Here is a 27,405-nt window from a genome sequence, read left to right as displayed (position 1 = left end):
AGCAGTGGTCTTTGTCCTATCAAAGGACAAGGAGGATCTACTATGGATAGGTAGCGGTGCTGGTCCGGCATGGCATCCTTAACCAGGGAGACAGTGCTGGAACACATCTTCTCTTTCTGGTGTTCCTTTGCTGTCATTCTCGTAGGATCTGTGCCCTCAGGTTCCCCACTACACCTTTGTGGCATGGGTTGGCCTTGCAGGTACTTCCCCTATCCATTTTTAATCTGTCCATGTAATTCAGTCACAGGTTCTTAAAACAAATTCCTTTCCCTTGGGGTCTGTTTTTTTTTTTTCTTTTTTCAGATTAATCAACTGCCAAACTGTCCAACTCTATGTAGGCAACCAGCCCTGTAGCTGGAGACTGTCAGTTGCCTGTGTGACTGAGGACCCCATAAGCTAGATCAGCTGAACAAGGATATGTGACCTCAATTGACATTTTGCCCCCTGTGTCATACATATGAATTTTTTTTCTCACTGACTCAATCTGTGATTCAGTTACAAATACTTTTTTTTGGTATGATTTATTCTTTTTTCCTTGCTGTTCTTCATTTTACAACATTAATTTGGCACTATCACCAACTCAATCATACTTATGTCAACCAATTAGAGACAATTTGCGTGGGTACTGTTGTACTAGATAATTAATTTTATCCTGTGGTCTGACATTGTAGTGATTTTCTTGGTAGCATTTGAATTGGCTGTTAATAATAAATAAAATAACATGAAAATGTAGTATCTTAATTGCATTTTGTCTCCTTATTTTTCCCCCTCTCCCAGTTGTAGCTGTTTCTTGCTTCAAGAATAGGTACATGTCTGGGTAAGTAACATTAGGTCATGGGGGGCTTTTTACAGAGTTAAGCCATATCTTCACTGTGGTTTGTGTTCTGTCTGGTGGCCTGTAGGCTATTGAGGTTCTTGGGTCTTCTGCTCCTCAGCATGGCCTCTGGCCATCACTTTGGCTTAGTATGTCTCCCAGTTTCTTTGGCTCATGACACTGGCTCTATCTCCAAACTCATTAAGGCTGATTTGTAAACCCATAATCTTGTAGATTCAGGGTTTAACAGATTTTCTTTTTTGGGCCTTTGTGGTCAGACCTTACCAACCCTGGCAGGTAAACTATTTTTTAAAGTTCAGTGACTTTTCCCAAGCCTTCTGTCCCGGTTCTGGCTAGGATGGAGTTAATCTTCACCTGAGCTGGAAAAGGAACTGGACCTAGTGGGACACAGCTGGGATCATTACCAGTTAGCCAACAGCTGGGATAGTTTACACAAATTGGCCAAAGGGCTGTTCCATTCCATGATGGTCATGCTCATGTATAAGTGAGGAGGATGCTAAGAGTCAGGTTTTGCTACTCAGGAGGGAGCTAGGCATCAGGATCCACCATGAGGTACTGTACTGTAAATTATATGCTTAAGTATATTCTGTTATTGGGTTTTGTTCGTTTGTTTTCCTATCTCTGTTTTCTTTCCTCTGTTGGACTCTTAAACATTTTTTTATCTCAACCCATGAATTTTGCCTTCTTTTCTTTACCAATTCTCCTCCCTACCTCACTGGAGGGTGGGTGGAGTGAGCAAGAGACTGTATAACTTGGTCCTGAGCAGGGCTAGATTACGACACTTTCTTAGGTCTGTGGCCTGGCTTAATTATTTTCTTGTTAGACTCTTTTCAACTGGATCTTGGATTCTCCTTTGCAATACTCTGTTCATATTACTCAGCTCCTGGGAAGTGTCTTTTACAAAGCATGGCTGGGAGTTGTGATTCGATGATAAAAAACCCCCAGCTGCTCAGTTGTGTGTGGGTATGTGGTCATAGCAGAGGTGGTGTCAGTGTGTAAGCCTGAGACAAAAGACCAATTAATCAAGCCTTTTCTGAAGGATGTAGGATAACATATTTTCTTCTACTATCTTGCTTTTTCTCACTAACTGCTTCGAGTATTTCTATGGCTCTAATTTATCTTTTTTGGTCATAAAAAGGGACAACTACTTCCTCTGGCCTCAGAGGTTCTGTTAGACTCTTATATGCAAGGTATATAATCAATCTTTAAATATATATATTTCTCAGTATGTAATATGTAAAATAATGTATTTATTAATAGCAACTCTGTATATATTTTCATGGCAATTTGGAAATGTTCTGTTCTTTAACATGTTATTAAATATGACAAAAATTTCACTTTTTATTCATTGTTTAAAAGAATACTCATCCCTGGTTTGAGAATTTTAAAGGAAATCCACAAAGCACAAACTTATGCTTAATTTTTAGTTTGAGTCTTCCAAACAGAAATATCATACTGGTCCTGAATTACATTATTCATAAGACAGGGATGAAAAATGTATTTTCATACTTGGAGAAATTAGTATGTTTTACACTCACCCTGCAACAGCTGGTTTTATCTGGCATATCTGGCATTATGGTTTGTTTTTCGTTTTTGGTTTTTGTTTTTTTTTTTCAGAGCTGTTGAGAGATTTGTTTAGCCCAATAGGATTTGTATTGATTTCTGTTTCACTTTTTTTTTGGTGAGCTTTATTCTTGGTTTGTTGTTATATTGATTCTAAGAGCTTTAGTCATTTGAGTTATTACAAATTTTGCTGTATTTATGCTGTAATTCCACTACAATAATAAAGAGACCAAAGCAAAACATCTCCCCAACAAACAAAACAAACCCCCCAAAAATTGAAGTTGCAGCTCGTTTCCTGGAATCTGAATTATCTCTGAAAAGGGCTTATCATATTTCTTTTCCCTAGATGTTTTTTCAGGCCACTTAGAGACATTAATTTATATTATTTATTGACAGTTATTGGATGGTATTGCTCATAGCAATAGCTGAAATATATATATATATATAATGCTGGTATAAGCCAATGAGTTCTGTTTCATATTATATCAGAGTATTTAATCTATATGGCCCAAACAACTATATAAATGTCCGACCGTTGCAGAAGAGATGCAAGGATTCTTGTAAATAAGAGCAACTGTAAGTGGATAAACCTGAAGTTTAAAAACAAGCTTTTCTTGGTCAATTAACCAATATGCTTAGCACAAGCAAGCTTTCTTAAATGAATAAAATGATCAGAATAAACTCAGCCATCCTAGCAAATCTCGAATTTATAACTCTTTCGAGCAATTAAAGCCAGAAATATAATTGCTAAAGCTGGTATGCAGCTTTATCATTCTGCAATATGTCCTGGATTTGATCAAAACCCAAAAGTAGTAGTCTCCTAACTTTAAGAGGGTCAGATGGTCCCATAGAAGTCAGAGTGACTAAGTTGTTTAAAAATAAGCACATCCTAATCCTGTTTTAGGGAAGAGGTAAAAAAAAAAACCCAAACCTTATAAGGATGTCAGCTCCAACAGCACTGGTTATTAAGAATGATAATTCCAACCTCTTGGAATTATCCTAGCTAACCCAGTGGATCAGAATACTCTTTGATACCAGTGCTGCAGATCAAACCTTGCCAGACTTCAAACTGCAGCTGTGTCCCAAGAGGAAAAATCTTCCTTCATTTCAGGCAGAACTTGGTCAGCTTCCAAAAGTGATTTATTCCTCTCTTAATAAAACTTCTTTTGCACTTTTATGTGTGACAGACACCCTTTGTAGTCTGGAGAGTTCTGGGTATAGAAAAAATAATGAAGAGCAATTATCCATCCCACCCTCTGGGTGGGAAGCAGATTGACTCTGTGGTCATCATCTCATCACATCCAAATATTTTCAGAGTGAATGTTTTCACACGGTCCTATAGGAAGCACCAGATTCATAAAGTGAGTTCCTGCTGTGGGGCTGGGGAACTGCTATAGCAGTTATAGGTTCTATATGCTGGAATGAATAGGGTTCAGTGTTCAATGGACATTCTTCACCAGTTCTCTAGAATTGTGGACTTTTCATTTAGAAGATTATTTTATTTTTGCTGTCAAGTGCTGAAGATAGCCCTCAGTATTTTGTGGGTTGTGAGAGGGGAAGAAAAGAAGACTTCTGATGTAATCAGAAGACAAGTGCTAAGTAATGGACTGGATTACCATCACTGGAGGCATCTACTGATCAGTAGATTTGGAAACTCTTCTGGACTATCATCCAGTATTACTTGAGTTGAGCTGTTCCAGAACGCTTCCTACAGAATTGCATTGCCAAGGTATAAATTAAATAGCTGCAGCTCCTCTTAAGTATTTTTTTATGGTAATTAATCTTGAGAGTCTTCCTCTCAAATAAGACCATATCACTACCTTAAAAATAGGAGAATGTTCATTCTAAAAAATAGTACATAGCTGTTAATATAGGAACTCACCTGTATGTGCAGTGGACTATGATACTGTCCATTCATGGGCAACAAAGAGGAAACTACAGATGGATAGCTGTTGAATTTGAGGATAAAACACAAACCCCCCACCACTATTAAATGAATAAAATTTTATTTTAATGAAAAGTAAAGGCAGATACCAACCATGGTTTAATCAAACAAAAAAAAAATAGAATCAAACTGGATACAGCTTGAGTAAAACAGTGTTAAAATACGCAAAGACTAGCTTCTATAACACTCCATATTATATGCCACATATTATTTACTTGTCTGAAGACTTTTTTTGTGATAGATTCTGGAAAAGAGAAAAAATTCAATTATAGAAAATTAAATCTAATGAGTTCACTGTGTTCTTTACAGAGAAGTTTTTAAACAACGAGCTGGTTTTTTTTGTTTCTGAAGTTTGGCAAGCATGATAAAATTAATGGATAAAGTACAAGTTACTCCCTCCAATGGAAACTTGAAACTGATCATAAAAGTGAGTAATAAAAATTTCCCATGACTGTTATTCAGCTATTGAGGCTAGTGGCAGCTGCATCTTCATACAGCTCAATCAGGGGCTCTGAAATAACCCTTAAAAACCCTTTTATTTCCAAAAATGAGACTTAAAAATATTTTTTTCCTCTTTGTATTGTTACACAGACTGGCAATCAAGAAATCTGAAGTTAGGATTGACATTTAGAGAAAAAACATTTTAATCAGTTTTTTACATAAAAGGATCCTATTATAGTCCTGTTTCTCCATATTTCTATCTTCCACTTAACTGACAACTGAAGGTAAAGATTAATTTAGCTCTTAAATACATTACACATTTTGCAGCTTTCAAGAAATTAATGATTAGTACTGGTCCCCCAAATAGATCTTTCTTGTGCTAAAAACGTATCTTTAAATTCTTTTCTCTGCTTCCCTTTTCTGTGAGAAATTATATTCCTGGGCATTTGGAAATAACAGGCTAAACCAAATAAGAATTGGAGTTCACCTGCAATGCAAGGATGTTTGACTGTATACATAGTATAAAAAACTGCTTATCTAAAACTACTGCTAATCATCTTAAATGACACCTTTAAAACTAAAATTATCAAACACTTAAAATGCACGATGAAAATGGCATACCATTTGGAGAATTTCAATTTCTGTTCGAAGAGTCTCACAGATACTTTCCCAATCATCATCTCTGCAGTTTTCCAGTTCTTTCTTAAGCCTGTGGCCGAAAACAAATTTTCAGAATTAGTGCTTGGGTAACTATTTTTTTTTTTCCCAGCTTTGGTCTCAGGTGTCAATTTGACTTATGTGAGAAAACTTTCATTGATCTGTTTGTGTGATCAGGATTTAAGTTTGCTAGTTTTGTAATTGACAGTCCAATATGCCGCTCACTCTCAGTATCCTTGGATTTCATTCAGCCCTGCAGTTGTGATGGCAATTTGAGGAACTTCAGAAAATGACACTTTGGAGTTTTACAAAGTGTATCTTGGCTAAGTACTTTGTTAGACAAATTTCTGGACTGTACTGTTTTCATAAACCATGAAAGATTTATGGCCTCATTAGTCATAATTTTCCTTATTTAAACATGTGAATTTGGATGTTGATACTTAGGAAGTACCATATGTTACTGTTCTTACTTTCCCTGGGTATCAACTTGTAGCCGCTGGCAGAGACAGAATGTTGGATTAGATGGATCCTCTGTCTGACCCTGCACGGCCGTTCCTGTGCAGCCACAGCTCCATACCCCTGCACAGGCTCCTTGGTGGCTGCTGTTCTCTCCCCACTGCTCCTATTATTCTTCAGCACTTAGTGACTGTTTCCTACTAGTCTTGGCCAGGAATTCTCCAACTTTTCTACCACAAGGACAGATTTTAATACATTGATTTCTTGCATCCAAAAGAGCATCAACCTTTTCTCCATTATTTCAAGATTATATCATAGACCCAATAGCACTAGAAGCAATTATCTGTTAAAAAATATTATTCAAAATTATTTGTAATGTAAAATATTAGTAGCTTAAGATTAAAATCTCTTTGGAAATCAGACAGCCTGGAGCCAGCACCATACAGGGAGCTACCTCTGGATCCACAGGAAGTGGTCAGCAAACGAACTGTAGTGTGAAGTTTGATTTTCCTAAATGGGTGGAAATATTCATAGCACTGATGCTTTCTTTTGTCTCTTTGAGGCAAAAAGAAGTTTTTAAAAACAGCTCTTGGCTAATTCTTGCCATAAGTATGGAAACAATTAACAAAACAAACATCAGCAACAGGATTCTCAATTACTGCACATTGTTCTCTACGCAAAAAAAAAAGACTTTATTAAAGTAAAAGATAGAGCTTCATATGAGAGGAATAGCTTAGTCACCATGTGGCATTAGAAAAATAACATAAGATTGGACCTTAAGTTAATTTTGCTGTTCCTGTGGAAAATGTAAATATCTTACCAGTAATGTGGAAACATATGCGTTCTGTGTGTTTGTATTACAAAGGAGTAAATGTCTTTTCTTTCAGAAATATTTCTCCTGCATTTGTAACACATACAAGTGTTCGAACAAAAGGAAGCTTTGAACTACATTTTTAAAAATGAAATATTCACTGTACTGTAGTACAGTGCTAGTTTACAGACCATTTCAAGGTCTAAGATCAGCTTCTGATCTTGATCAAGTCAGCTTAACTTCATTGTCTTGCCACCTTGTTTTTTCTGTGTTCTCTGTTAGCATGATATTAGAACCCTAATTTGTTTAAGACAAACAAAACGCCTACATTGCCTAATTTAGTTTAGGAAAAGACATTCGCTGTTAATCTCAGAGAAAATGCTCTCTCATTGTCTTCCACACTGTAAAAGTGATGCATAGTCTGTTTGCTAGTTGTCAGCTAAGAATAATACCAGTCAATGCTAGGTGTACACTAAGGATAGAACAACCAGAAGATAAGCAGTAGGAGTTGTTTATCTGTGTCTTGGGATTGGGAATTAATTGCTATTGATGATGTGCTTTCAAACTGTAACATTTTGCATATGGATTTTAAAATTTTACTTAAAATATTTTATAAAATTTTAAATGTGGTGACAGCACAACTCCTACATAGCATGGGGTAGTGGTGATACAAGACATTCATTCAAATGTGGTATTTAATTTTTACATTAATCAATTGATTCTGCTTTCAGATCTTTCTTCTTTCTTATTTAGAAGCTAGATAATTACAGTATCTGCCAGGAATATTATACTCACAAAACAAGGGCTGTCTGTTAGGTTATAGTCTACACAATTTAATGTATTGGAGACGCCTGAGTTACTGAATAAATGAAGATGTTTTACCAGAAGGAATCTGAGACAATTGAACTATTTTTAAAAAATGCTTATCCTGGAAGTAGTTTTAGATTTTTCACTTTATATTTAAGATAAGCAGAATATCCATATTCATCTTTCCACTATCAGATTGAATGTGCAAACCAATTATTCATGAAACTATACTGTCTAGATGGAAGGCAGGTTTTCTGTCACCTTTGGAATTGGAAAGAGATGTACCTTTTGCCAGACCAAGGATTAATACGACAATTATACCCTCCTTATGGCTATGATAAAAAGCAAGTCTCTTAAAAAAACAAACAAACAAACAAAACACACGCACACACACGCACACAACCAACAAAAAAACCCCCAACAACAAAACCCTGAAAAATCATATTAGCATTTGGTCCTCTGTGTCCTTTGTTTTGTTTTAGTTTTAGCATTTTAGTGTCTTTGGTAATAAAATATCTCTTTCAAAAAAAGTCATTGTGCTGGATTAACAGTGTGTTGATAAGTTACAACATGACAAGTAATAGGCTCTAATGAACAGCTGGAGTTGAAATGCCATATTTGTGAAAGGAGGTTTGACTATTCCTTTGAAAAACATTCAAGATAAATAGCGATAGCAAAACTTAGCCTTAAATCAAGTAGGTGGGACAACAGCATCAGCATTTCTTTGGATGCTAGCTTGCCCTAGACTGAGTTCTGCTATCAGTGGGCCATTTGCCATCACTCTTGAATGCCAGGAGACAAAGAGATGAAGAAGGAGATCACTGAACATGATCGATTTTGCAGCTTTGAAATGAGCACAGCTATTAGATGTCACTGGCATTTGTGGTTGATAAACACTTTTGAATTTCAGACGTATATACAGAAGGCAAATAGGAAAAATAATTGTGAAATCAATACATGCTGGTATCATGAATTGAACTATGATTAAAATAATGTGACTGTCAACTAGGTTTCTCTGAAAATCATCCACATATGCATGTTACTGGATCAAGACTTCAGTAGCCCAAACTTGTATTCCAGGAATGCTTTTATGTAAAGAGGTCTCAAAGAAGAAACAGCTTGTGTATTATGCAAAGTGAATGTGTGTGTTTTTACAGCCTTTTTAAAATTCATTTTTTTTTTAAACTGGGGATGGAAGACCCTACCTGGTTACTGTTGGAGTTGCGAAAGGAGCAGACTGTCTCTTGATTATATTTTGCTGAGACAAGCAAAACATTTTTTTTTTCTTATTTTCCTTCTTGTCTTTGCCTAGTTGAATATTTCTGCTCCCTGCATGGGAGCTGAACTAGAAGACCTTTAAAGGTCCTTTCCAACTCAAACTGTTGTATGATTCTATGATTTATGACCACCATTTTATTTTTTAACCACAAATACAAGAGAAAACATTAGTGTATTATAAAATGGAATTGCTTGACACAGATATACAGGGCATAGAATTTATAGTAGAGAATGAAGTTCCCTAAGAAGTTTATATATAAACTTGAGAGTATGTATGTTGATTTTCCTGGATTTTATCATAAAGGGCAGGAAAAACATTTAACAAAGTTTTAAGACTTTATTGATATTGAAGAACAGTATAGAAGCCTTCAATTTTAATGTCTCAAGCCAAAGTAGAGCTAATGTGTTGGGGTCATTCAGTCTCAGTTCAGTACTGGAACTAAGTTAATGTGTATGTTTCTACAGGGAAAATAAGATTTTGCTGGATACCTGCACTTTGCTGACACTACTAAACAGAAAATGCTATTGATACAGCTGAAGAAGTCAATACATTTCAGGCTATTATCAATTGAGAAAGGAAAAAAAGAGTCCTAAATAGAATTCAGTATCTCAAAAGATAAACTCAAGCACTTGAGTTGAACAAATAAATTATAGAAGTATGTGACTGATGAAGCAGAACTAGAATAAGAATTAAGAAAGTGATCTAGAAGTAATAATAAATGCTAGCAAGAAGATGAAACATGAAAGTGAGCAGGGTACCGGACTGAATGGGAATGAAATGCAAATTAAATATAAATAACTCATGTAAAATAAAAAAATTTCAGCTTTTACTGTTCTGGATCAAATGCTGATTGTAAAATACATAAGTATGATTGATTAAAGCTTTGATTTTGTGAATGCTATCAGGCAACTATTTATAAAAGTAGTTACAGGTCTTAAAGTGTGGTTTAGGTTTTTTTTTTTAAATTTATATTCCCCAAATACATAAAACATCACAAGAAGTCTTTAAGGAATATATTCTTATAGATGAACAAGCATGAAAAGGTTAAGGCACATTGAATTAAACTACATATTTAGGATGAGATTTGCTTTTGTGCAGTTGGCAAACCAAAGTTACATGGATTATTTTCCATAGAAACTTTAAGAACAAGTTACATAGGAAAGAAAAAAAATTACAAGCATTGGAGACATCAAAATTTAAATGTGTTTCTAGGTGTCAATAAGATTCCTATTGAAAGGCAAGGAAAATAAATAGTGATCAATGCTCCTTCTAGTTCAAATATCTTGATTTTTCTATTGTACAGGGAAAATTAGATCTCAATCTGAATGTATTAATATGGCTACTCTCTTGCTGAAATCAGTTTCTTTATACTGTACTACTTTGCTTAATGTGAACCATATAATTTTCTCAAAGCTAGAAAGGATTTAGAAACATTCTTGTTTCCTTCTGTGTAATGGGCTCTCCATTCTCCGCTCATCTTCCAGGTTGAATGTATCTTTCTTGAAAAGCAGGTGACAGATTTGTACACAGTACTCTTACACTCTTCTGTTTTTTTGTTGGAAATACCTCTTGCTTTTACCTTTGCCACAGCTATGTTTACTTTTGATGTTTACAGTTGTCTTTTGATTACATAGTATGCTCAGGCCTCTCTTCTCCTTTGCTTCCAGGTACCTATTACTGACATCCTTAGTTGTACATAAACCTGCACTGTATATAATTACATTCCTCCTTTTTTTAGTTACTTCAGTCTAGAGTGTTTCAAATGGTTTACACTACTGTCTTTACAGACTTTCTGTTCCAAAGTCATTACTCAAAACATTAAGCAAGACCAGCTGTGACTGTAGTTAGCTGCTTCTAGCAAAAAAAAAATTTCAGACCTATTACTGTTGTCACTATTACTCATTTCTTCACTTAAAATTTTTAATGTGCCTTCCCCAGGTTAACTAGTACTTTCTCATGTGGGATAACATCAAATACTTTGCTAACATCTAGATGGATGGCATTTGCATTTTCTTTGACTAACCAATGAGTTGCCTTATCAAAGAAAGGTATCATTAGTCGGATCTGATCTACTTTTTGTAAATCCAAACTGCAATTTATAATGGAAACCTATTTTAACATAATTCAAACTATAATAGTTCCACTGGGCACTCCTATTAAAAAGAAAAGCTTAAAAAATCGATGAGGAGATTGTCATTAAAAAGCTCATTTGAACCACATATATTACTCCAGAGACTGATATTTCCTGATTACAAAATTTAACATAAAATTGAATTGCGATTTTTTTTTTTTTTTTTAAACCATCAGAACCATGCATGGCCTTAGGCAGCCTGCTGCTAATATGAAACATTTGTTCAGCTCTAATAAACATATTTATTGTATGATTTGTATGAAAGAAAGCATCACTTTTTACTACTTAATTTTGGTAATGGAGTTTCTTTTTCTGTATTATGAACTATAAGAAGCAATACTGTATTTTGAGGAATGAGGCAAGTATACAAAGCCTTGAACTATTTACAAAGTAAGCTGACTTCATGTATTTCCCTTCTGCTGCTGCTTTTCTTAAGTAGAACAGAAATTCAGGTTTCAAAGAAATAATTTATCCTTAGTCTATCTTTAGAATAGTGTAAAAAAAAAAAAAAAAAAAAAATCAGTTTTAGGTAGGAACTGTCTGATCTTAATCTAAATAAACTTTAATTAAAATTATTTCTAGGTTGCTTTACATAAGGCAACATATAAATTTAAAATTAAAATGTGAAAGAAGATAAATAATTAATACAGTAAGTAATTACAATGAATATAACAGTGAAATGACATAGCTAGGAATTTACTGGTATCAGTTAGTCTCTGCTTGACTCCTGTATTGTTCTACTTAAGTGATGCTACTTGCACCTTGCCAGGGAAGTGTGACCCAAGAGAGCTGATGCCAGAGTTCTTTCCTGCTGCTTTGTGTTTGGGGTTGGCATTGGCAGAACAGATAATTAAAATAAGGCTTTTGATTTTAATTGCAGATCTTTTCTGAAAAACAAAAAGCCCCTTTTTCTCAAATATTTCTCTGAATTATGCACCTGTATCATGAGACTTATTATTAGCTTTTTCCTGTATCTGGTGTGTATTATAACAAGCCTATAACTGCAGCAGCAACAGCTGTTGGAATTACCCATGTGTGCTTCTCATGACCTTTTGTAATTCTTTGATGGATTTGGGAGAAATTTTATGAAACTGCAGACGTGGTATAGGGCATTTTTCTGAGATCAAGGATGAATTGCTGTAATTTGAATTAGCTGGCTACACTCTTCAGCTGAAATGCAATTTACTTTAAGATATATACTTAATTTTAATGAAGATTCTTGCCTTGCCAGCTACTTTTGATATTGATTTTTAAGCTGGGACTAGTTATTTGATACAATAACAGACTTATGGGGCAGTCTGGGAGCTACATATATCAGGTTATTGATGCTGACTGTGTCTCACATTTGTTCTAAGGAAGCATTAAAAACATTGGATTTTTACAATTTAAAGAGTGGTGTGGTTTCCTGCTCTGTAAAAAAAAAAAAAAAAAAATCAGATTTTGTACTTATTTCATAGGGAAAAAAAAAGTATTTTTGATCCATGTTACTTGTGTCAAAATAATCTTCTCTTTATATACACTAAATATGATTTTTCAGTAAAAATTAATATTCTATTCTTGCAATAGATACTGTATGGGGAAAAAAGTTCATCATCTTAGGCTAAAAAGGGTTGTATCTCAAACACTGTAGGTTCAGTCACATTCATTTTAACATGACCAAAACTGACTCCTATGGAGATATCTACTAGTGTATGTAGGATTGCATTAATTGGCACTTCAGCTGCAGAAGGTCCTTTGCAAGTGCAAAAGGTGTATCTAGACTGTCAGGAGGGCTCTCCAGTTCACCCCAAGTGCCTGGTACTGTAGTTTTTCTCACTGACACTGAATGAATTCTTTATTTTCCAGTTTCCTTTCAGAGGGTACCCATGGGAGGGGACAGGATGGTTTGCTCAAGGATCTGCACCAGAGAGACTTGGCATGGACTGCATCAGCATGTGCTCTGCTGCAGCAGCTGTGATCCCTCAAACACTTCTGTGGCACATCAGAGGGCATGCAATGCACATGCTAGGCATTGTCATTTTGAACCGGCACTCTGCTATGCTGGACGTAGCTCCTTTAGGTATTTAATGCATTTTGAATGGAAAATACGTATACACATGACATTGTATCTTAATGTCACAGAGACACTACAAAGGGACCAGAGCAGATATGATCTCACCAAATGCTAGGCAGTGTGGAGGTGACTGGTTTGTTGCAGATAATGCTGCCTCTGAGCAGTGTAGGCACAAGCCAGTGCATATGTATTGATCTACGGGCTGTTTTCTCTCCCTTGGGCAATCCACAATGATAATTGCTTCATTGGATAATACCGACTGGAAGAGATGTCAGGAGGTCATCTAGCTCAATGTCCTTCTCAAAGCAGTGTAAGCTACAAGGTCAGACCAGGTTACTCAGGGCTTTATCCAGTCAAGTCTGAAACCCTTCAAGGATGAAAACTATGCAACCTCTCTGGGCAGCCTTCTCCTTTGCTATAATATCTTCACAAACAATTTTTTTTTTTTTTTTTTCCTGAAAACCCTCTTGTTTAAACTTCTGGTTTTTGCCTTTTGTTCTTCCACTGTGCAGGACTGTGCAGATGCTGGCTCCATCTTCCTCATCACAGAATGGTTTGAGTTGGAAAGGACCTTAAAGATAATCTAGTTCCAACTCCCCTGCTCTAGGCACGGACACCTTCCACTAGACCAGATCACTCAAAGCCCCATTCAGTTTGGCCTTGAACACTTCCAGTGATGGAGCATCCACAGCTTCTCTGGGCAACCTGTTCCAGTGCCTCACCATTCTCACAGTAAAGAACTTCTTCCTTATGTCTAATCTAAATCTACCCTCTTTCAGTTTAAAGCCATTACGCCTTGTCCTATTGCAAAAGGCTCTTGTCAAAAGTCTCTGATTTTCTTGTAGGCCCCATTTAGGTACTGGAAGTCTGCTATAAGATCTCCCTGAGCCTCCTCTTCTCCCAGCTGAACGACCTCTACTCTCTCAGCCTGCCCTCATAGGAGAGGTGCTCCAGCCCTCTGATCATCTTCATGGTCCTCCTCTGGATTTTCTCCAAAAGGTCCATGTCCTCCTTATTTTGGGGGCTCCAGATCTAGAGGCAGTACTTCAGGGTCAGCTCTCACAAGGGCAGAGTTAGAGGGGAAGAATCATCTCCCTGGACCTGCTGAACATGCTTTTTTTGATGCAGCCCAGGATGTGGTTGGCTTTCTGGGCTGCAAGTGCACATTGCTGGCTCATGTTGAGCTTCTTGTCCACCAACACACCAAAGTCCTTCTGTTCTAGATCCGTTCTCTCCCCAGCCTGTATTTGTGCTTGGGATTGCCATGACCCAGGTGCAGGACCTTGCACTTGGCCTTGTTGAACTTGATGTGGTTTGCATGGGCCCACCTCTCCAGCCTGTCCAGGTCCCTCTGGATGGCATCCCTCCCTTCCAGCATGTCCACCACACCACATAGGTTGGTGTTATTGGCAAACTTGCTAAGGGTGCACTCTATCCTGCTGTCCATGTTGCCAACAAAGATGTTAAGCAGTGCCAATCCCAGTACTGACCCCTGAGGAACACCACTTGGCACTGGCCTCCACTTGGACATTGAGCCGTTGTCTGCAACTCTGAGTGCAACCATCCAGCCAATTCCTTATCCACTGGGTGATCCATCCATCAAATCAATGTCTCTCCAGTTTAGAGAGAAGGATGTTGTGCAGGACAGTGTCAAACATTTTGCACAAGTCCAGGTAGAAGATGTCAGTTGCTCTTCCCTTATCTACCAATGCTGTAATCCTATCGTAGAAGGCCACTGAATTTGTCAGGCACAATTTGTCCTTAGTGAAGCCATGTTGGCTGTTACCAATGACATCCTCATTCGTCCTTTTCCATGTGCCTTAGCATAGTTGCCAGGACAATCTGATGACCTACTTGTAGCTACTGGCAGTACCTCCTCGTGGGCTACTTCCATAATGCAGTACTTATAGCATCTAATACTTCAAATTCCCTTTCACTTTCTTAATTCAGTAGTTCAAACCAAGAAGGGATGAGTAGGTTTTGTTTAAAAAAAAAATAAATAAAAAAATTGAGTTGTATGAGCCTGATAAGGTTTGAGATAATTCTAAACAGCACAGTGCTATGACATACAGAAGTAGACAAATGAGGATTGCCTGCTTGGCTCTACTGACAAGCAGAATCTATTATTGCTGGCATGGAAGTACAGTAACATAGCTAAGGTGCTTCTGGTATCTGAGTTTACTTATTTGGGGCTATCTCTCTCTATAAAGTATTGAGTTCTGATCAAAAGAAAGTGCAAGATCAAAGTATGATTTAGGCAAATATGTCCTAAATTTTGTCCAGTATCGAAAATGAAAAACCATTTCAATGTAAAGAAATTTTCTTCAATATATTATTACACTTCAAGGGGTGCTTGATTTTTGTGACAGTAGAAAGAGCAGTGAGAGCACTTTGTTTTGCACGGCATGTAATTATCAAATAACGTAAACTAATTTTAACCATAAAATGAGGTATTTTATGAGATAAAAAAAATCTTATCTTTCTTCCTTTGGTTGCAAATGATATTTGCTGGTTTTGTAGCTAATAGAATTTAATATATTTTATCCACTGTTGTGTTTTCTGCCCAGATAACTTCAGAGTTAGTTTCACTACATAGAAAGACATACATGGATTTGAATGATTTGCCTAGGATCTCATGGCAATCAGTGGTGGAGCTGGGGATTACAGTAATATAACGTTTGCTGCTTCTGTACCTTATACACAGGAAACCTGTTATAGAAAACTAACTACACCAATTTGAATATTAAATCGCATGATGGCAGTAAACTACTCCAAGGGAAGTATGTTATTTAGAAGGAAGTTGACAACCTCATGTATCACAAAACCTAATATATCACGATGGAATGAATAATGAAAAAGAGTGAATTATAGCATGCTCTCTTACAGAATTGCTGCTGTTATATTATTTACATAGTGTCCTCTATGCACATGTTGAACACAAAGTTTTTGCTACTGTATGCAGAATTGTGAGCTAATTAATTTTTATGCTGAGGGAATTTTGGCCATGCCTCAACACCAAGTAAGAGGTTGAAGAGAGTTAATAATAGGGCTGATTTATCATTTTCTTTCAAAAACTGATAATCAGCAAAAAATGGGCCATTACCAAATCATCTTTCAGAAAAATGCTCAGGGTTCTCTGCAAAATTTTTTTTCCATTGAAAGTTTTCAGAAAAAAAAAAAAACAACCCACAATATTTATTTTTTTGTCAAAAACTTGGAAATGTATAGGGGAAAAAAATGTGATGCTAACAAAAGTTGTATTTTCCCTAACAATTTCTGTTAGAATATTTTGAACCAGCTTTTCTAGGAGTTCCTTTGCATTGTCTGTAAATATATTTAAATATCCACAGACACTTTCATCTGGAACACCATAAAATAGGAAAAAGTTGGTTAACTCTGATGTGAGACTTTCTGTGTTGGAAAATTTTTTTTTTGTCAAAAAAAACCCCTATTTTATTTTCTGTATTAGTGAAAACGTAAATGTCACACTTAAGCAAACTGAAATGAGTCATTACCACTCGATTCCGGGGAAACAATATTCATTATGAAGGGAGACTGTGCAAGGTCTTCTGTCTTCTTTAAATCTTTAAAATTGTATTCTAAACTAGCTTAATTAGAACACAAACTAGAACTGATGGTAGAGATCGTGAAGAAAACTAATCTGTGTTAAGTAGCTTCAATACAAGGCCCACCTGACCCGAGGAAGTTATTGTGGCCAATCCATTCCATTGCAGTCAGGCTCTGGGGAAGGTTGTGTGCAGCCAGTCAGCAGTACGTATAGCACTGGGTAGTTCATCAGTACTCTGTGTGCCACCACTTTTTTAATAAAAACTTAAGAACGGGCCTTCCACCCAAGGAGCAGTCTTTTGCTCTTCCTCCAATTTTGACTGACTTCCTTGCAAACACTTTCGGGTTTTATTTCATTGGAATATGCATGTAAGGATGAAAGGCTGTAATAAACAACAGGAATTCGTGTTCCATAATAAAAATGAATGATTCTTCTGATTTCAAAGGAATATTGTACAGGAAAGGTAAAATAGTCATTGCCACCAGGAGTGGTCTGCAGGTACAGACTTAAAATTAATTTTGGGAACTTAACATGAAACTTGTACCTTAAACATTCAGGATCAGTCTGAGGTTTTTCAGTGATTTGGACTTTTTCTGCTTCTAAGTCTTTCGTCATTTTTTCAGCCTCCCTGATTACTTTCTCAAGGTCTAAACATAAAATAACAATTACCTTATAGGTAAATATTAATCATTTACATTCAAAGACTTACAACATTTTCTAACGAATCTTTTTTAATGTTTCTTATTGAAACTGTTTATAGGGTAAAGGCATCAAAATACAGAACATGAATTATTTTATTATTGTAATTGGTATGCATATTGCAATCTTATAGAAAATTTTGTTCCTTTCCCCAAACAATTTGACCATATTTATGGCCTGTCTTAGCTCTCTTACTGTGACATGTTGTTTACAGACTTGTAATCTAGAAGCAGTTTAGTAACATTTTTACATTTTTTTTTTTTTATCCGAATTTCAAAATCATCCCTATTGCTTATGATGACCTTAGACACAGAATCTTTCTTGGTTCCCTTTGTATCTTTTTAGTTTTTTCTTTTATAGTTTCCTGTGTGTTCAACACATTCCTCCCAAATTTGTGTGTAGACCTTTTTTTAATGCATTTTGTATACAAATACACAAATGTCAGTAAGGGGATAGTTGAATTTATCACTCAGAGGTTTAGTACCTAGGCCAAATCTGTCTTTATCAGTCCAACCCACATTGCTTGCTAAGCATTTGGATTTTAGTGACATTCTTTAATTATAGGTTAATAGGTTTTAAACAATACTTACATTGATTTTTAAGTTCACTTTGAAATGCTAAATTCTCCATTGAAGTTATGACTTATCAGCGAAAGTAAGAATTTATTTTTCATATTTATAGCTTATGATTCAGCAAATGTGTAGACCTCAGTATCACTGACATTTAAAATAAACCTTATTGAAATCTACAATTTTATAACTATGTTTAGAAGTTATGTATTATATAATGTATAAATACATTCAAATCTTATTTCTATGATTTCTTGAGAAAAGTAACACGACAGAAAAGATCTTTCAGAAGCATTTCTCAAGCCACAAATATCATAACAAGTCATTGTTAGGCATACCTTCAAGTTTGCTTTGGAGAATAAATAAATCCTGCTTTAGTTCATTCTTCTGCAGCTGGAGTGTATTTAAGTGAACATTTTTATGTTCCATTGACTCAATTTCTAAGAAAAAAAATATATTTTAAACTAAAATGCATTGCAGTTTTCGTCTTCATTATATAATCTTAAATATTCTTTACTACTACCAATCTTCAGCTAGACAAAAAGAACCTTAAATATAAAACTGAAATCAACTAAAATCAATCATATAAAAACTAGTTGAGAGCAAATTATAAGTCATATAATGTACTCGTAACTATGAAAGAAAATGATTTTTGTTTAAAGTTGTTTGACGTATTTTGTTGACTGTGCATAAAAAGAATGTTCTGCTTTAGAGTTACTTCAGCTATAAAGGAAAATGACTTATTGAATAGGTGGTGAACAGACACCTCTCAGCAGGATTTAAAAACCCCCTTATTTGTTTAGTGTTATGGACATTTGAACTTGACCATTGACAGCATCTGGAATTAATTTTGATTGTTTCCCTGACAACTGGAGGTCCTCACATAATTTCCTTCTTGTGAGTTACTTAAACTTTTATCTTTAGAGTTGTCAGTGTGCTCAGGACTGTAGCAGACAAAGACAGACAAGTTGTACCTCAAAAAAGCTGCAATTTAACAGGATAGAATCAAGACAGCAACTGAACCTAGAGGAGAATGTTAGTCACCTTTCATGTCCTACTGATAATTTGATCAGATCTGTCAGAATATGTGAAAATTAATAATTAAATTTAAGAAGTGATACCAAATGTAGTCTCTTTTAGTTGTAGATCAGAATCAGAACAACAGGAAATACAGAAAGAAAGTACCACCAAATACAAACTCAAACGGACAGTCATATTCCAGTAACCATATATCGGAAATCAAGAATTGAAACTGTTGCCGCTTGATGAATCATAGAATCGTGACACTGGAAAGGACTTTGAGGGGTAATCTACTGTATTCCTCCTCCTGAAGGCAGGATCAGCTGTACCTCTGTAATTTCTGACAGATGCTTACCTAACTTCTTTTTAAAAATCTTTGGTAAAGGAGACTCATAATTCCTTTGGTAATGCAATCTCCTAATGCACTGTGTTTCAGTTGCTCACTGTTCTTTTTTTAAAGATTTCTAAACAGCCAGACAGACTCTCCCTTATTGTGATTTACACTCCCTACATTTTTTTAAGTTCGCTATAGGTATGGAGAATATATTAATTTTTTTTTTTTACAGAATCCTTTAACTGATATCCATCTTGCATCAGTCTTTTCCTTCATAGGTTAAATAGTCTCACTTCTTTAATTATTTTTTTTTCCGCACATTCTCCAGATCTCTGATCACTCTCACTGGCCCCATGTGGATTCTCTCCAGCTGGTCCACATTTTTTCTTCAAGTGTAACATTCAAAACTAGACACACAGTACTCCAGCTAAGAGCTTAACTGTTCTACATAGAATGAAGGATTATTTTGCATGTCTTCGAGGTTAGAATTATGTTTATGTCTCAGTATGGTGTTGGCATTCTGATGTCATTGACTCATGTTCAGTTTGTGATCCATGATGACTCCTATTTCCTTGCTGAAGGATTGCTTTTCAGTATGACCCTCTGTTCTGAGAAATTTAATATTCTGTATCTCAACTCAAAGATATACCGCGGCAGTAAAAGACCAGTCCTACAAGACATCTTTGCATATAATTCTTTTGAAGCTCAGGAAATTTACATAGCTCAACAATAAGTGATTATAATCATTGTACGACAGTGTATGACAGTGCACCTCTGTGCTGGTGGATATCAGACACTGGGAGCCACTTCTGCAGGTGTGCTGCTTCTCCCCATAGTCATAAAGGACTGAAGACAATAGGGAACAGAAGAGGCTTTAATTACGCTTGTGTGATGCGGTATGTCATACCACACACTTTCAGTTTAGTGCTAAGAGGAAGTTCCAGAGAGCAATGGAATGGAATTAAAATAACTGGTTTGCACAGCCTTATTTTACTGATTTGTATTCATTATCTAGTAATGCAAGATAAAATAATTTAATATAAGACTTACCATTTTTCAACAGAGCTGCCTCATTCTCTAAGTCATTTATTTCAATCTTGACTTTTTTTTTAATCAGAAGATCTCTGTTACTTGTTAGTCCATACTCACTGTTAAACTCTGTTACTTCTTTAGTAAAATTATCTTCCTCTTCAGTCATTTTTCTCTTTGCGTCTGTCTGAAGGAAAAAAAAAAAGGGAAAATTGAATGTTCAGATGAAAAAATGAAAGTCTTTGAGCCAGGCAGACTGAAACACGCTATTGTTGTTTATCTTTAAATGTGTAGTATAAATGTAGTCTGTTTACTTTTCCTGACTTGTGAGAACATAAAAATGGTCTACAGATCTATAATTTTCTGTTGTTTTAACCTTTTTTTTCCTGATATATTCTTAATAATAAAACATTTGAAAAATCACTACATTATATTACAGACTTGTGCCAGCAGATTTTCTGTTCAACTCTTTACTGAAATCAGTAGAAAGCTCTGTTTAAAGTCAGTAGCATAGTATCGCAGCACCTTTTTTAGATTGTTATTAAATGGAATAAAGGTGGTGTTTATTCCTCTGCAGAATACAGACTTAACTTTAACTCCCTGGATAACTACCAAGAAGTCTATAAGTTGGTAGGAATTCATTGTTTCATTTTCTGGAAAAATATTCTAAAGAGAAAGGCAATGTTAAATGCCTTTTAAAAAAATCTTAACTGATTTCTACATTAAATAAAAAGAAATGACCTCTATATACAGGAAGATAAAATAATAATCTATATATCCTACTTGACTCATTACAACTAAAAGAAACTTCACACTTCTTCAAAAGATATTTAGGTTCCATAGCTAAATAACTTTTCTGACACTTGTAATATTTCTTTTTTTCTTTCTTTGTATACTTAGTATTGGGAATGCTTTGGATGCTGAAGAAATATTACTTTAAAGGATATCTGCCTAAAGATTTAGAGTTAATAGTGGTGATTCATAATGAATGTTTAAAATTCAGCTCTGCTGATTTAAAGTACAAATATGTATGCAGAGAAGCCTACTCATCTGTGGTGTTTCTTGGTATCTACAGATCCAAGGATCCACCATGAAGTAAGAGGAGGGCAATATTCAGGTTAGCACAAGAGAGAACTGAAAAGCTTGTTGTCTGTATGTGTTGCAAGTAACTACTTCTTAAGAGGTGGTTAGGTGTGTCTAGCATCAAAGAGACTGTGTGGTATATCAGGATTCCTAAAATGTGGTGTTGGCCTCTTGAGTTTTTTGATCCTTTTCAATATGTTTTATTGTGAATGAGGCAGTCCACTTTAAGATGAGACTTTGCCTATTTTTCTTTTACAAAGGAAATAATATGTCAGAATTTGAATGCAGTTATACAACAGCAGACATTAGAAAAAGAAGTCAAGAATGTTAATCAGCTTTCTAGGTAAACTGCAGCATACATTATCTTCAATCATGTTTTAAATCAAAAGTGAGAATTTAGCTACTTTTACATTAAGTATGTTAGAGTAAAAAAAAAAAAAAATTAAAACATTGCTTCTTCCATATTGTCAAGTTTTAAAGCTGACTACTCTCATACAGTACAAAAGAGCTGTCTGAATACCGTAGCTGGAAACTTACAAAGATTTTAAGAAGACTGCTTTTTTGATTAATAAGTTCTGCTTTCTGTTTTTCCAAGCTATCTTCACGTTTCTTCAGTATTTCTAAGTAGAACTGTTTTTCAGACAGATGCTGAACCTTGCAAAAGAAAAAAAAAGATTATAAAGAAAAGTTATTGGTTTATTGTTTCATATACTTTGATATCATATATAAGGGTCTTGGTCCAGTTAAAACACAGTTGGCACAGCTGCTGGACTAGCAAAAGCATAACAGCTCTTCCCCGCCCCCTTCCTCACCCCTGCCACCAATCTTCCTTTTGAAAAGTATCCTTTCTTTAAAGGACACATTTAGTGCTGGTCTATCTACCTAAAATGGCATTTTAAAGTATTTGGTTTAGGAGAATTGTTTTTCAGGTTAAAACCAGGAAAAATTTACCATATAGGATCTTTTACCCAACATAATACATCAATACATAATACATCAACTGTGCAATGCTACTGTTGCATAGGCGAAGGAGTGAGAGATCAGAGAATCATAGAATTCTAGAATGGTTTGGGTTGAAAGGGACATTAAAGATTATATAGTTCCAATCCCCCTGCCCTGGGAAGGGACACCTTCCAGTAGACCAGGTCGCTCAAAGCCCCATCCAACCAGGCCTTGAACACTTCCAGGGATGGGGCATCCACAGCTTCTCTGGGAAACCTGTTCCAGTGCCTCACAACCCTCACAGTAAAGAATTTCTTCCTTATGTCTAACCTAGATCTACCCTCTTTCAGTTTAAAGCCATTACCCTTTGTCCTATCACTACATGCCCTTGTCTAAAGAGATATGCTGACATTTTTCTGAGCACAATTTCTATAATTCTTAGCCAAAGTAGTGTAACGGAAATCAGCTCATCGGTTAAAGACAGTTTGACCATAACCTGCCCCCCTCCCCCGAGCCCCAAACTTCTTTTGCATATAGTTTTATTTTTATTAATTTTAAACAGTAGTTTAATAGAAGGTTATGCTGTTCAACCATTGCATTTTCAAAATTTGCTGAAGAGTTCCTCTCAATTTTCCAGTGCATCTATTGTATCATTGTCTAACCCAAGTTAAAGATATATGGTGAGATAAACTATAACAGCAGATAAATAGGGAAGAGCTAAGTGCTGAAGAGTCTTAAAGGATGAGAATCATTCATCTGATGAAGTGGAGAAAAGGAGGTCAAGAGAATGACTCAGACTGAAATACTCTCAACAACAAGCAGGGAAAGTAAAGTTAGCAGAATTCCCCACAGACTGTGGGGAATAGGGTAAGTATCAGGAAGTAAATTGAATAGTCAGGTTGATATCTGACTGTGTGTGCAGTCTATGTGTGCAGAAGCAGAAAAGACCAAGTAATAGTTATATTACAGAGGTAAAAAGGAAAATATTGCAAAATGAAATAATGTAGATGATTTTGGAGAGGGTACATCTGGTCAAAAAGGAGGAGGACAGTGGAATCAAATGCCCTAAGACTAGAATGTGAGAGGTGGAAAGGAAAGGACTAGATCTTTTCCTTACCTCTGTGTACAGCATGCTAAATGTCCAGGAAGTGCTTGCCTCAGAAATATTTATTTTACATATTAATTCAAAGAGAGTACATGATCTTTACCACTGTATTTATATTACTGAACATAACTAGCTGGAGTGTAGTTTCTCCAACTGTAAGATGCTGAATTAATCTATGCATTTGCAACAGATTTTTTTTTAAGAAATCATTCAGCCATGAAAAGCAAAATGCTGTAATTCGAGTTCTAATTACATGCTACCTGATTTTACAGAACGAAGGAAAAAAAGTAGCATTTCCTAGGAACCTCTGGTTGACCACAGGCAGACTGTGAAATAGATGTCAAAACACTTTTGAACTTGGTCTCATCTGCTTGGTCAGGCATAAGCTGCTGTGCATGCTCGTGCTTGGATGTGTGTGCTTATAAAGAAGTGCAGCTATTTGGTGCAGGACAAATTGAACAGCATTAGCTGAACAGCATTGTTTAATATTATTTGAATTACATTAACTATTGTAGACATATGTAAACTTAATTCCTGTACTGAAAAATAAATTACTTCAAATAACTTCAGTAACTATACAATCTTTAAACCTAAATACAGACTGATTGAAATGCATTTTCCCATTCCGCTTGTTTTCTGTATTTCATATCTATAAATGAATCAATGTCAGATTAAGCAAGCAACTAAAATACAACTTTGTGGCCATCAGTGAGAATATTATTAATCCTGGTGGGTAAAGCCCATAAGATTTAATTAGGAATAGTTCTTCAGCTCTTCCCATTAGTCATGTACAATAATGGCTCTACTCTTGGGACCTTCTATACCTACCACATAAACTTGGATTATAAATCACAAGGCATCAATAATAAATCAGTAGTATAAACATAAAATTGTGATGTTCATCAATAAATTTATGAGCAAGACTACAAATGACTCTAACAAGCAACATCCAGATATAATTGGTGTTGGTTAAATAAGTTATTAGTTTAAAGCACTTCTGGGCTCTCAGATTGTGGCATGTGTAAATGCAAGCACATGAATAACTGCTTGCATGATTATAGTCTCAACTTGCAACCAGTAAATATTTGTAAATGAGTTCTCTCGCAGTAAAGTTGTTATCTGTTATGTATATTACATAGTCTTTCACAAAAGGCAGAAGAGCTTGGTTTTGGAAGTATGACAGTCGTGCCCCAAACATTTATTTTCACAACTAGGTGAGGTAATTCCCCAAAGGTTCTTGAAGATGGTTATTTAAGTGATAGGATACAACAGTTCTGACTTCAAAGGAGGTTCCAGATGCTTAAAAGCACAGGGGATGATACTTAGATTTCATTTTCAGGCACAAGTGAATGGTTTTTTAAATCATTTTTAACCACAGATATTAATGATGAAAAGCTCTGCAAAACTTGAAACTTAATCTAAAAATACATCTGCAGTTTGGTTAAATGGAAAACATAATAAAATCTTAAAAACATAAATTAGATTCAGAAATTTTCCTCTGTCTTCGATGTACTTAGAAAAACTCTTAGGCCTTCTGAGCCCTACCTGTGAGCCCAGGCTTGCAGGAAGTCATTTAGTATGTAAGTTAAAATACTGTGAAGTAAACACAAGAAATGTTTTTATATATTTTCTGTGAAGGGCTGTTACTGACTGGCAGTGGGCAATGAAGGAATAGTTTCTGGCCCTCTGAAGGAAAGTGCTACAACAAGCTCCAGGACTGTTAAGAAAGGGCTGCTCAGATGGTTTGTGGACAGTTGGCCTGCCCCCAGCTGATGTCTGGGGGCTGTGTTCTGTCAATGAGCTCACCTAACATGGTGGTCCACTCCCTGCAAAGCTTGATCTGCATAGCATGAGTGAGTTTGTTGTGCACATGTACTGTCTCCAGTGCTTCCAGATTCTGGAAGCATTTTCTGGAAACGTTCCTGCCCCTAAGGTGAGTCCCTGAGCATAACCAGGGGCCAGCCTGAAGCGTGAGATTGGTGATAGGGAAAAGATATTGACAGGCCTTTTTTGACAGACTTTTTTCACTACAGAAATTCACCGTGTAAGTTTCCCTCAATGCTGTGTTATTTGTTAGGTGAGGCATACTCCTTGAAAGTGTTTGAATCTATTCCTGAAAGAATAAGTAATATATTTACAAATGTATTTCATTATTATGTATACTATAAACATGCCTGCTTACCTTAGTTTCTAATTTCATTTTTGCAGTTCTCAGATCTTCTTTTCTTTGGTTAATTTTTTCATAACTTCTATTTATGTCGAATTTAGCTGCAACACAACAAAAAAGTGCAAGAATGTGTGCTTAGATTGTAAAAATTACATTATCATAAAAGCATGCCATTGGCAAGAAGCAGCCAGCCCAGCTGCTTGCCAAGCTCTCCCACGACAGCAGAGTGGGGCCATCCTGCTTCTCCCTCCGGAAATGGAGAGGCCATTAAGTGTGGATGGCGCTGCCCCCAGACCCACAAGATGGCGGCCATGGCACAGACCTTGTTGGATGAGGCGCCTCTTCTCCCCCGCCTGTTTCTCTGTGAGCTGTATTTGCTGGAACAAAGCATCCAAGTTCATTTCTGTCTTCTCGCGGAGTCTGTGGGCGCTCTGGGTCTTGCTGTCTTTGTGGAGGACTGGTTGATTAAGCTGGGATGCCTTGGAGGAAGGTGAGGCTGGGCCTGGCCACAGCCCTTCCCTCAGTGCTCGCACCCTGCCAGGACTTGGCTCTGGCTTCTGCCTCCCTGGGGCCAGGAAAGAAACCCCAAACCACAGAGGGAAGCACCTGTGGTAAATGAGACACAGCTGAGGAGGAAGAGGTGACAGGGTGGGATTTGCAAGCTGGAGAAAGTGGAGTGGGGAGAGTGAACCTTGAGCAGAGGGAAATGTGGATGAGTGGCTGGGGCAGCCCACATGGGAAATGGAAACAAGCAGGCAGAGAGGCAGCACAGTAGGAGCAGGAGAAAGAAGGTATGTGGCTAGGCAAGAGGCAGCTGACACTCTGAATCTTGTGAAACTTGTGCACATTTGTGAAACATTGGTTCTGACTCAGAGTTTGGGGAGTTTTGATCAAATAGCTCTGATTTTCTTTCTTTCTCTGGGACTATCCACTTTATGCTGGTTTTGTGTTGTTCAGAAACAGGTTTTTTTACCCCTTCATTTTTCTATGGAGTGATCAACGTCCCTTTTAAATATTGCATGTCTGCTCAGGTTTATTTGTCTTTTGAAGACTGTTATCTAACCTTAGCGTTAAGGAAGTAGGCTAAAATCTGCTATCGTATAGAAGAAGATGGTAAAGCTGACTACAAAAAAATTTAAGTAACGGTGATCAGACTTAGCTGCATTTCACCATTAACATAAAATGATAGTATTTCTCTTCCAGCTGGTCTCAGTAAGCAAAGATCATAACATAGCCTGTTGTACACTCTTCGAGCATACCTGTGCATGAGCTTACTATGCTCTGAGATTCTGCAGCTTTCTGGTTTGTACATTACTGGATGGTATACCTGCAAATGTAAATACCCAGTTGAAAGTACAATTCATATTACAGGGTTTGTTCCTACATCTTGAAAAGGATTAACTACGCTCCCCACAGGGAATACCTATGTGAAGTTGGCCTATTTGCTTTGAGGCAGAAAAGGCCTGGAGGAATGGAACTTTATACTCTTCAAGCCTTTTTAACATTGCAAAAGATTAGGATTATTGACAGTCCTGTCTTGTTAAAGAGTTTTCCTCAGAGGAGATACTGTCTTAGAACAGACTGAAGCAGCAAGGTTCAGAAAATAGAAAGAGAATCTTTGACCGCAAAAAGGAAAACAATACACATGAGAGTACAAATGTCTTATTAGTGAAAAAGCTGTTCTAAATTAGTAGAATGAAACTGAGAATTCTGGGAAAATGTTATGTTATAGCATTTACTACTTAAAAAGCACCATGTTATAGCTGATAGTGTGCTATAAAATGGTGTTTTTTCAAGAAAAGACATTGCTCTATCTGAGAAAGAAACTGTGGGTTCTGATGAAATTTAAAAACCTGAAACTAGCACATTATGTTGGAGGAAATGCAATTATTTTTTTAAAATGGAACAAAG

The 27,405-nt window shown here is 36.3% G+C and overlaps 1 protein-coding gene across 1 annotated transcript; it reads right to left on the bottom strand.

The window, feature by feature from the left end:
* Positions 1–4,554: 4,554 nt before the first annotated feature.
* Positions 4,555–25,895, bottom strand: CCDC172 (coiled-coil domain containing 172). Its single transcript, XM_086752438.1, has 8 exons — positions 25,817–25,895; positions 25,510–25,595; positions 21,818–21,934; positions 20,219–20,384; positions 18,153–18,254; positions 17,091–17,193; positions 5,406–5,493; positions 4,555–4,587 (listed from the first exon to the last, which is right to left on the bottom strand). The coding sequence occupies exons 1-8, from the start codon at positions 25,893–25,895 to the stop codon at positions 4,555–4,557; spliced, it is 774 nt and encodes a 257-aa protein (XP_086608564.1).
* Between the last annotated feature and the right edge of the window lie 1,510 nt (positions 25,896–27,405).

The sequence above is a fragment of the Chlamydotis macqueenii genome, chromosome 7 (genome assembly GCF_036417535.1).
Source record: "Chlamydotis macqueenii isolate bChlMac1 chromosome 7, bChlMac1.mat, whole genome shotgun sequence".
Classification (NCBI taxonomy): Eukaryota; Metazoa; Chordata; class Aves; order Otidiformes; family Otididae; genus Chlamydotis; species Chlamydotis macqueenii.
This window is presented reverse-complemented; position numbering and strand designations above follow the sequence as displayed.